We start from the raw sequence: 12,916 nt of genomic DNA, 5'->3' as shown, positions 1-12,916 counted from the left end.
AATTAGAATATGAGGAACTGGGGACTTCAGATAAAATTTGAAAAAAATCTTCATCACTACTATTACCGTCCAAATGTTCTTCTGTATTGAAATTATCGACTAAAGAAGAACTTATTAAAATGCATTCTTCTAAAAATATTTGTTTGCAGTAATGTTTATATCTTTCAGGTACCCATGTCAGTTTGAATTTAGGATGACTAATTGCAGATAAAATATATGGCTTACTTTTCATTTTTTTTAAATCAATTATGTAATCAAATCTCCTTTCAATGCTACTTATTATTTTCAAACATAAAGTCCTACAATGTATTAAGTCATTCATTTGTATCATAAGAAGTCTTAATGCCAATATAGAAGGAGCCACATAGCCTAGAAAACATGACTTTTCACCCTGAAGCTTATCTAATGATGTTGCCAGTGGGCCCATTACTTTGGAGTACTCATCTAAGAATATCCATTCATTTTTTTTTATTTTACTTAATTTTAACTCTTCAAAAACTAAAACCAAACTATCTTTATGAGAAACAACCTTTTGAACTGCATTGTACATAGAATTCCATCGGGTAACAACTGGCACAGGAAATTTACAGTTACACAAGTCTGTGACTTTATCCGATGCAACAGTGCTTCTGCTACATAAGTTCCAAAAAGAAAATAATTTTTTAAATACTGTTTTTGATATTTTATTGTAAGCATCTTGTTCTATTTTAGATATGTCAGTTGTAGCTATTAAATTTAAAGAGCGAGCGGCACATGTAATATGTCTTGGCAAAGAAATAGAATTAGGGTCAAAATCCAATGAAGAAAAATCAATTATCTCTAAACTGGGAATGTCGGAATCGTTTTCTGAGTCTGAATTATTTATAATTTCGTTATCACTATCGGAGTCACTACTAATAATACCTAAATAATTTGGATCATTAACATTTTTAGTATTATTAGTAGTATTAATATACTGATTTGAAAATATGCGAAATGCTTTACCAAAATTTGTAGCGTTGTCTGTTACAATATGTGAAAACTTTTCACAATTGATTTTATAGTCTTGCAGTATTTTAGTTATTACTTTTGAAATATTTAAGTGTGTATGGGAGCCTTTTATCCTTTTACAAGCTAATACATACGAATGTCGGTTGTAATTGGTTTCATTTATATAATGACACGTCATTCCTAAATAACTTTTGTTATTTGAGCTCCAGATATCAGCAGTTAAACAAATAAAATGTTGATTTTCAATTAATTCGGTCAACATCTTTACATAATACTCATATTTAACTTTTAGTTCATTAGCGATAACTCTCCCATGTGGAAGTACAATATGTTGAGAAGTTAAGCCTTGAACCAAACGTTTAAAAGATGGTTTCTCACAAGTTACAAGCGGCTTCATTTCTTCAACAATATAATTGAATATCAAATCCTTAACCTGTAACAAAAATGTAAAATATATATTTTTAACTTTTTAAATATAACAGCCCTTAAAATTGTGTGTAGTATGAAAAGCGAAGTGAGTAGTACAAAATTTAAAAGTGTGTTATTAAATTTAACCTTTATAATATATTATGAAGTATGATTTAATTGCTTCACATATTATTTTTTTTTATCTTAATGACTTAATGGTTTGTTTTTATTTTTTATTTTAACTATTAAAGATTCTCTTTATATTCAAATTAATATGGTAAATAAATTAACCTAAGGTTTATATTTTTATAATCATGTTAAATGTAGTTATACCTTATAAGTTACTAACAATGCCAACATAGTTGTACAGCGATAGAAAAAAGTACCTATATGCTTAGTGTTTTTATATCAACTATCAAGTATCTTATATAAGTAGGTATTTTAGCATTACAAAAATTAAAGGTAAAAAAAGTGCCTCTCCCCCCCAAAAAAAAAATGTCTGGGTACACGGAACTGCTTCTACCAATAAATATTATTAATTACTTAGGCACCAATAAAAAGGTGTCAACATTTAAACCTACTTCATCTCATAAAATGGTTTATTGATCAATATTTACAAAATCTATGACTACCATTCTTATTTTAAATAATATATTTACCAAACTATTATATCTTACGTTTTTTTTTGTAATTTCAGATTCATTAAACGATAACTTTGATTGTTTTAGATTGTTTGTACTGAGTTCATCATTCGCTCTTTTCTTTATAGCATCTTTTTTGGCTTGTACTTTAGACATCATAAAACTATGTTTAAGCTGTAAAATTAAATAGATAATATTAATTATAAATATTATAGCAATAAATATATAAATAAATACCTAACAATAAAAAAATAAGTACCTTTATGTGACTGAGGAAATTTCCAGTAGATGTATGGCCATTAATTACTTTTGAGCATGTAGTACATTTAGCTGAAACTTTAATGCCATCGAGTGTAACAATTTTATATAATTCACCGTCAAACAAGTATGACATTTTGCACAATAATTGTTCATCAGCGGATTCAGTATTAGTATTTTCATTTGCATGCTGTACTGTAGTAGGATCATCCACGTTTTCATGTTTCAATGACAGAGTATTACGCACTTTTTTCACCGAGGTATCCGTACATAAATCCACTGATTTAATCACGAACCGTTTCATTTTTATAATTTAATTTAATGACTAAAATATCAACGGATATCACAAATGAAAATAAGTAGCAATATGGAACAGATTTCGTAATATTGTATACACACAACCAGAAAGTGACAATAACAAGTCGTATAGACTATACGACTGATTACTGTTTAGTGATTAGTACCGAATTACCGACTTATAGCAAAGCACAATCATGAATCAATATTATGATATTATTAGTAATAAATTATTACTAATGTTTTCCCGCGAATAGTATAAAATACCCAGTGCCCGTATATAACGTCATATTATTATCATCGGCATAATAATTTAATTTAATATTGGTCTATTTATAGAGTGGGCATTAATTTTTTCATGTTATAAGCTTGATAGTTCTATATTATGATTTATAAGTTATAACGTTCGTAGATTATTTTTGTTGATCCTGTTTTTATTATATTTTATATTATTACTAATGAAATTATTTATAAAATGGACTCCATAGTCCATAGACCATAATATTAACTTGCATGCATACAGGGCGCTCAAAAAAAATATCGGTTTACACATAATATTATCTAGATAATTACTAAAAAGATACCGATTTTTAATCTAAGATAACCCTTAGATACATATTTAAATTTTCATCTAGATAAGATAAAAGATGAACAAATACTATCTAGATGAAATATCTAGATAAATTTATCTAGATAGGTCTCAACACTGACAATATTTAAGCGATTAGTTAATGTTTTTTAGTTTATACACAGTTTTAATTAAATGTTTAATAATTTCAACATTTAAAAAAGTAATAGTAACGTTATATTTATCTTTACCAACTATGGATTAATATTTGATTCTATTTAAATATAAAATAATATATCTATATAAATATTTAGACATATTTTTTTTTATACTTACATCGCTTACAACAAAGGATTCTTCATCATCACTCCTAAATGAATTGACCGACAATATTTTATTTTTTTGAAAAGTATTTTAATTTAATAAAAAAATAGAAAACTATTTGTATAAAAACATGGACTCGCTGTAGATTCGTTGAAGTAGACTGAAAAAGTTATATCAAAAGGCTTCCTTATATATGTGTTCTCTCCCCGGTCACAAGTAGTATGAGTTCATTGTACGACCTCACCCTCGTTATTAAATTCTTCAAAACCAGATTTCTTTTTTTTTTTTCCTATTTTATACATTAATCAATAATAACCTTTTCTTATTTACAGATAAGCAGATTTCATAGTTTAATATATAATATGTAAATAACTCAAATTAATAATAGTTCTGAGAATTGTCAGTATTTTCGAAACGTGTTCGACTGTTTTTTATTTAAAGTTCATTGTACGACTACGACCTCGTCACTATATAATCTTTAAATCCAGGGTTTTTTTACCTATTTAATATATTTTGACATTTAGCAATAATAACAAGTTCTTATTTACAGATATACAGATTTCATATTTTTTAGTATATAATGTGTAAATATCTCAAATTAATCATAGTTCTGAGAATTGACAGTATTTTTCGAAACGTGTTCGTTAATGTTTTTATTTAAAGTTCATTATACGACTACGACCTCGTCACTATATAATCTTTAAACCCAGCGTTTTTTTTTACCTATTTACTATATTTTGACATTTAAGAATAATAACAGGTTCTTATTTGCAGATATACAGATTTCATTTTTTTTAGTATATAATGTACAAATATTTCAAATTAATAATAGTTCTGAGAATTGGCAGTATTTTCGAAACGTGTTGGTCAATGTTTTTATTTAAAGTTCATTATACGACTACGACCTCGTTATATGATATAATCTTTAAACCCAGAGTTTTTTTTACCTATTTAATATATTTTAGCATTTAGCAATAATAACAGGTTCTTAATTACAGAAATGCGGATATCGTATTAAAATATAACTTCCGACTCTGTAAACATAATATGAATATCATAAAAAAAATAGTATACTTTCTATTAACATAATTGATTATAAGATTTTTAAAGAGATGGAAAATTGAGTACTATATAATAAGGAAACATTTTTTTAAAAACATTCAGTTTTATTGTGAACACAAGTGTACGCAGAACACCAACATTTTTTTCAAACATATCTACAGAAATTTAAATGTAAGTACTTATTGTTATTATTTTAGTTTTTATTCTATTATATAAAATTATTTATAATGAATCTAAAATTTATCTAAAAAAAATAAATAAATAGTAGAATATAATACCAAGTTTTATCATAATAACGCTACAGTAATGTATCTATTTTGTCTATATTATTCGCCAGGTAACATTTTATTTAAAACAAAATAAACGATAATAATATGATAAAATTCAATATTTTCGTTCTTAAACTGTGATATGAACTTGGTTTTTTTATTATTATTATTAAGGATAAAATAAATATCGATAATATTATAACCAATGATGTTAGTGATGATGTTAGTCACACAAGGATATCCTCAAACACAGAAAACTTCTTCCAAACTTCAGAACCAGACACACACATACTGACATTGTCAATTCTAATCTCACATTGTCTAAACATTTTCCTCTCCTTCCCAACACAAATTCATCTCAACTTAAAGCACCATCTCAGGAGAAACCGGACCAATCACCAGCAAATAACCTCTCCGTCTACCTTTCCTCATTTGTTAATGAGCTAAAATCATTAATCAACCCACTAATCTCACTCGTCACGACCCTCATAGAAAAACTCATACTTAATGATGGCTGCCGTTAATAACTCCAGTCACCCACTCTCAATCTTTCTGTGGAACGCTTACGGAATTCTCAACAACATTAACGAACTTCAACTCACCCTCAATGAAAATAGAATCGATATCGCAATGATAACAGAAACTCATCTCACCCAGAAAAACTTCCTTAATATCCAAGGCTATGAAGCACTCAGAGCAGATTACCCGGACGGTTCCGCTCACGGAGGAACTGTTCTACTTATCTCGCACAGAATACCTCATTCTTCCCTCCCCCCTCTTACTTCAGACAAACTTCAAATCATTGCTTCTTCCATAGTTCTTAACTCAATTCCAATCTCATTTGCTTCTGCTTACCTTCCTCCAGGATGCCAATTTCCTGAAAACGAACTATCAACCTTCATACTCTCCCTCAATCACACATTCGTTATTGGAGCCGACTTCAATGCTAAGCACCTAAACTGGAGCTCCAGATATACCAACACAAGAGGCCGTTCCCTTCTCAGGGTCATGTCCTCCTCACACGCAAAAACTATCATTACGGATGTTCCTACATACTGGCCTACGCATGCTAATAGACATCCGGAAATTCTTGACTTCTTTCTGTCAAACCTGCCAAACCACCTCAAACCTCAAACAACCAACCTAAATGATCCTGCTTCAGACCATACTCCAGTTCTATTGCAAATCATCACTCAAGCCTCGAGAAAGCCCAGTTTTAAACAAATAAATTGGCCCAAATTCCGCAATTTTTTATCAAACAACATTAATCTAAACATAAAATTAAAAACTAAAGAAGACATTGATATAGCAATCGCTTCTCTCACTGTTTTCGCCCAAAACCACCCACTTTTCACCAACTACACCGTGTTGTTGACTTAATTGCCTCCTCCCTCGAAACGAAGAAATACTGTTCCGCAGCATTCCTTGACGTTTCACAAGCATTCGACTCGGTCTGGCACGCCGGCCTGCTATACAAATTAAAAAAAATCTATCCTGCGCCATACTATCTCTTACTCAAGTCATATATATAAAAGAGATCATTCAATGTTAAAATATAATCCACCTTATCTGACTCTTACGATATACTTGCTGGTGTACCTCAAAGAAGTGACACTGCCCTGTTCTGTACATCTTATTTACAGCTGACATTCCTACCACCGAAAACACTACTATGGGTACTTATGCTGATGACACTGCCATTCTTGCTGCTGACTCCGATTCAGACATTTGCTCCCACCATCTCCAAAACCATTTCAACATCCTTTCAAAGTTGTGCAACACTTGGAAAGTCAAAATAAACGACCTCAAATCTACACATATCACCTTCATCCTCAGACCTAAGGACTGTCCTGAAGTTTCTTTTAACAGTTCAGTAATCCCCCACTCAAGAGAAGCAAAATACCTCGGCCTGCTACTCGATAGAAGACTCACCTGGGGTTCTCATCTCAAAAACAAAAGGAAACAGCTTAACTCCCGCCTACACATCATACATCTCTCCTCAAATCAAACATGAACCTCTCTTACCGTCAACTTTTATACAAAAGTCTCCTCCAACCAATATGGTCATACGGAATCGCCCTCTGGGGCACTGCCAAACCATCACTTTCGGACAATCCAAGCTTTCCAATCGATATGTCTTCGCATGGTCACCAAAGCACCTTGGTATGTCACAAATGCCGTTTTACATCAAGATCTCAAAGTTCAATCCATCAACCAAACAGCAATCACATTCTACTCAAGACTTCACTGCAAAATACTTGGCCACCCAAACAAACTAATATCCAATCTTCACTCAAAACATCTCCCCGGCAACCCTACCCGATGACTTAACAGAAACTGGCCCAGAGACCTTATCTAAAATTCTATTATACTTATATTCATATAACTAGATTTAAGACTCATTAAAGGTAGCTTAACTGTAAGCTTCCCTTCACCGCCCCATCATTGTCACCCCTACCACCAATTTACTCATTGTACAAAACTTGTATACATTGTAAATTTTCAAATAAACGCTATTTAAAAAAAAAAAAAAATATTGAAAATTAAAAACATGTTTATTAAAAACGAAAATTAAACCTATAATAGTTTCATAATTCTTATTACATAATATTAAGCCATAGACGTAGATCGTACATACAAAATATGTTGTTATTTTTTCTTTCCAAATGTGTTGTTTTGCGGAACATTGTTCATACTCACATATTGCACAATTCAAAAGAGTAACTAGGAGGGGCTTGGGTGGGCTTCAGCCCCCCAGAATTTTTGAGTAATTGTATGTGCTTATAATCATAAAACATATTAGTATTAACTTTATTTTTGCATAATACAATATAAAATAGTTTAATTGTATGATCATTCAAGTCAGTTGTAAACACCATTAGAAATAATAAATAATAATTTAATTAAAAAATATTTGCTATAAAACATTTTAATCTAGCCCCCTCCCCTAACTTAAAGTACTAGTTACGTCTATTAAATGCACTCTAAAAAATTCTTCTGTCCCAGAGTGTGTACAAGCAGCACATGGCTGATGAAACCGAAATTAAAGCTGCAAATTCAAGTGTGAAACCATGGGGGTAATAAAATGTACTTGATTTTAATTGAGGAACATATTAAAGTTATTGCAAAGTTCTTAGCGTTGTTGTATATCAATTACTATCTAAATTATTATCTTTTTCTGTAAAATATAAATATAATAACATACAACACACGGCCCCTATCTTTCCCATAAATACCGGTCGATATCGTCTGTATCGACACCAGTTTTACCTTCCTACGCTTCCTAAAGCTAGATATACGGTAAGGTCACGGCACCAAATAGCGGCAACACCATATAATACGGGTTGCAATACCCTATTTCGTTCTCACATACCTATACGTATTTCTAGTATTATCGATACTACGCAATAATCCTATACAGTTTCCGGCAACGTATTAAAATATACGTTGCAATACGGAACAATAACTTTTTTCGCATCTTCTCTCGATCGTGGTGTCCGACAACTTTTAACAAGTTGCAATACGGCCATTCGTGATAGAGTTGACGGTGTGCTATAAATTCATTTTAACACTTGCCCTAGTACCCCTGGCTTCATGTTATCTTTGTAAATTATCTGTTAATACATCTACTGAATTTTTTGATTTTGTAAACAGCTTTAAAAATAATAATCATTTGAATTGTAATCTAAATAGTTTAAACATTTTCTACCAAAATGTCCGTGGGTTAAAAACTAAATTAAGTAATTTTAGAAGTTCTATTCCCCTTTTTATTTGTTATGATGTAATTATCCTCACAGAAACATGGCTCTCTTCTGACGTCCATGACTCTGAACTTGGGCTCAATGGCTATCAAATCTTCAGGGTTGACAGAAATTATCTTAACAGTAACTACTCACGAGGAGGTGGTGTTCTCATTGCAATCAAGTCTTATATTAAAACATCTCTTATCTGTACAAACATCAACACGCTCGAGCAAGTATATACCCTTCTGTCCATTAATTCATTTAAAATTCTTTTAGGTGCAGTTTACTTACCACCTAATTCCACCCTCCCAGATTTTGAGGCCCATACCAGCTCTATAGAACACTTAATATCAACTACTAACCCTACATCTATTCTTCTCTGTGGTGACTATAATCTACCTCTTATTAAATGGTCCAAAAGCAACCAAGGTCTTTTCGCATCAGGTACCATGTCTAACACTTCTACTCATCTTGTCGATTCTTTCTCGTACTATAATTTTTACCAGCTCAATCAAGTGCCTAATGCCCGTGGATGCCTTCTTGACCTTGTCTTTTCTAGTTTTGACACACCTACTGTCCAACTTGCCAACACTCCAATTGTTTCTCCTGTTATGGACGTCTCCACAACCGAGTTTGTTCGTTAGTAATAAATACGCGGTGTTTAAGTTATCACTAATACTTTATTAATATAATCAATTTTAAAAGAAATTAGTACACAGAATAATTGTTAGACTTAAGAAAATAACAGAGGCTCTGCTCGATGGTCTGCCAGGACTACACTAAATATTATACAGACGGCGAGACACGGTAGGGGCTCGCTCGGGCTCAAAACTGTCCACACAGCGAATTCCCTAAAACCGTGTCACTCTATCGGTTCACATGTTAATATGCTTACACACTATACTATATTATATTATATTATATTATAACTATATCCTATTCTGTGTATAGCATACAGACAGGGGTTCACAACACTCCGGATTCTTACCACCCACCTTTGTTTATATCTTTTCCATTTCCAACTCCGATAACTGCTCAAGTCAAACATAAATACCGTGATTATAAATCGGCTGATAAAAAATCCATGCTCCGTTATCTAGGATCATTTGATTGGGAAAGTACTTTTTCGCTTTATTCAGTTGATGATTCTGCTGTTGTCTTTAATGATGCACTTCTAAGCTCTATAAATCAGTTTGTTCCCATCAAAGTTTTTTCACCTTCTAAATTTCCTAAATGGACATCCACCATTCTCAAAAAATCTTATAATAACCAAGAAGAAAGCCCATGCAGTTTATAAGCGAACCAAGTCGATATCTGATTATCTTGTTTTCTCTGAATATAGAGCAAAATGTAAACGCCAGTCAAAAGTTGATTACTCTGCTCATTTTGGGCATACCGAAGAGACTCTATCATCTTCCCCCTCCAAATTCTGTAAATTTGTAAATAATCTAAAACAGAAACCTCCAATTCCGTCATCACTCCATCTCGGTAATATTGCCTCAAATACTCCAACTGAATCAGCTAATCTGTTTTCAACTCATTTCTCCTCGACGTTCAACTCCTCGTCTTTCCAACTTCCACCATTTACTGGCTCATCTGATTACTTATCATATGAACTTCCTTCCGATATAACGTTTACTGTCGACGATGTTTTTTCCGCTCTTAAATCCTTAAAAAATACTTACTCTAATGGCCCAGATGACATATCCGCTCAATGCTTATACAATTGTCGTTTTTCTATTGCTTATCCAATTTATTTAATTTTCAGGCGTTCGTTAGATTTAGGTATTTTTCCTAAGGTTTGGAAAATATCCTCTATAACACCTGTTCTGAAATCTGGTGACGCTTCTGATATCCAAAGCTACAGACCAATTTCTATAATACCACATATTGGTAAATTATTTGAATCGATTGTATACTCCAGAATAAGACTACGCTTTATATCATCTTATTATAAGTGAGCAGCATGGTTTTAGATCGCATAAATCAACCGTAACAAGTGGTTTTGCTTTCTCCTCTTATTTATCAGAAGTTATCGAGCACAGAAGTCAGGTAGATGTAATCTTTACAGACTTTAATAAAGCATTTGACACAGTGGACCACGATTGCCTTATAATGGTGCTTAAGTCTTTAGGCATTGGGAATCCCCTACTATCTTGGTTGCACTCTTACATCACAGATAGAAAACAATTCATAAAAATCAAAAATGCTGTTTCGAAGTCAGCTGTGATACCATCTGGAGTCCCTCAAGGAGGCCACCTTAGTCCTCTTTTATTTATTCTATTTGTAAACTCGATAACCAAATGGATCACTAAGGCTAAACTCCTTATTTTTGCTGATGACATAAAAATATTCCTTAAAATAGACAATCTTAATCAATGTCATATCCTACAGTCAGAACTAGATATTTTTGCAAGTTGGGCGCACTCCATTGGCCTTAGCCTTAATATAAGCAAATGTCATGTTATGTCGTTTTCTAGGCAGCAATCTCCTATCCACCACAACTATTCTCTAAATGGCACTTCTCTTAACTGTGTCTTCCTCTATAAAGATCTTGGTATTCATTACTCACCATCATTAAATTTTGAGCACCATATAAATGTCACTGTAGGTAAAGCTTTAAAAGTATTGGGTTTTATTAAACGCAATACTAATCAGTTTTCTTCTGCTCGTTGTCTCTGCACATTATACTTCTCATTAGTACGTTCTATATTAGAATACGGTGTGGTGGTGTGGCATCCCTACCTAGCTAAAGACGAACTAAGACTCGAGCGTGTACAAAATAGATTTCTTTCCTACATTGCCTACATAATGAAGATACCTCACCCTACGCATGACTATTCCTTAATTCGTAGTTCATTGGGAATACCAATGCTGTCAACTCGTCGACAAGATGCTGATGAGCGCTTTATAACCTCACTCCTAGGTGGCACCATAGATGCACCCGATCTCCTCTCTAAAATATGTTTTCGTATCCCATCCTTCTCCAGAAATCACGCACTCTTCCAAGTTCCAACTCACAATACATTATACGGACATAAATCACCCCTTACACAGAATGCTTCGTAATCTGAATAATCTTAATTTTGATTTTAATAAGTAATTATATAATATAATTGTTATAAATATGTTGTATCATAGTTTTATATTACTAAATTACGGTATTACCATTTAGTTTATATTATGTTGTGTTTTTTCCATATGTTCTAATTTTGTGTGTATTTGTATTATTATATTACTGTTATATCTATTAATTTTAAACTTAATCTGTTAATTTAAAATTGCCGTTTGGCGTTTATATATTATAAATAAATAAATAAATAAATAAATTTAATATAGAAGTTTTTTGTTGGATACATACGGTCTTTATTGAGTAATAATCTTATAATTTGATTTTGACATATTTATAGGTGACTTATAGTATTTTCGAAAGCACCACCCCAGCCTATTATTCCATATGAGATAATCAATTCAACCAACGCTAAATATAACTGACGTATTTTTTGTAATTCTTGAACTTTATTTAAATTTCTTAATATACAGGGTGATTTATTTAAATGTAATTGAAGACGATATTTTGGAGTACTTCGATTTTTCAAATCATTTAAGGAGTATCCTGTGGTGATACCAACTTTGGTTTTTCAAATGAGAACATATATATTTAAAAGGAAAATGTGAATCAGGTAATTTTTCTGAAAATGTTGATGTATTGAAATCGAAATTTGAACGAAAACTTCCGGAGTTATTCTACTTTAAATACTAAGGAATAAGGATAATATAGTCTATTATACTAAATACTTAGTAAATGGATACAAGCTCGATAATTATAATTCGGTATGCAATATAGAAAATTCGTTAATAATTACTACTTATAACTAAATGCTTATGGATTTATATTGCATCTGACAATTTTCAAAGCAAAGGAAATATGTATGTATAAAACAATTTCTTTTTATTTTATCGAGCATGTTATCTTATAGCCTATAGGTATTGTTATTTTTTATAGCATAACTATGACCTAGAATTAAATACTAAATAATCGTTAGTAGTCCAGTCGGTAACACAAATGTAAAATATTGTGTACATGATGATTCGCCAGTTAGAATATGTAATAATCAATTAGAATTAAAAATACATATAGAAAAATACATATTGTAATATAAATAAACATACCAATTAGTCTTGTATTATTTATACACGACCAGTAATTGCTTCTAGATTACGCATGTGCTATAACATTAAGATAAGAAAGAAAAGGCAATTGCCATAAGCCCATAAACTATAAGTATAAAATAAATAGGAACGGATCACGATTAAAGATGTACAGGTTTGAGATTATACTTAGATCGTATATGA

The 12,916-nt window shown here is 31.5% G+C and overlaps 1 protein-coding gene across 1 annotated transcript; it reads left to right on the top strand.

Moving 5' to 3' along the window:
* Window positions 1-6,827: 6,827 nt before the first annotated feature.
* LOC132926003 (uncharacterized) lies at window positions 6,828-11,629 on the top strand. Its single transcript, XM_060990354.1, has 6 exons — window positions 6,828-6,980; window positions 8,615-8,789; window positions 8,837-9,191; window positions 9,512-9,751; window positions 9,903-10,453; window positions 10,590-11,629. The coding sequence occupies exons 1-6, from the start codon at window positions 6,828-6,830 to the stop codon at window positions 11,627-11,629; spliced, it is 2,514 nt and encodes an 837-aa protein (XP_060846337.1).
* Window positions 11,630-12,916: the final 1,287 nt, after the last annotated feature.

The sequence above is a fragment of the Rhopalosiphum padi genome, chromosome 3 (assembly GCF_020882245.1).
Source record: "Rhopalosiphum padi isolate XX-2018 chromosome 3, ASM2088224v1, whole genome shotgun sequence".
Classification (NCBI taxonomy): Eukaryota; Metazoa; Arthropoda; class Insecta; order Hemiptera; family Aphididae; genus Rhopalosiphum; species Rhopalosiphum padi.
Note: the sequence above shows the minus strand (reverse complement) of the source record. Positions and strands in the feature narration are given on the sequence as shown.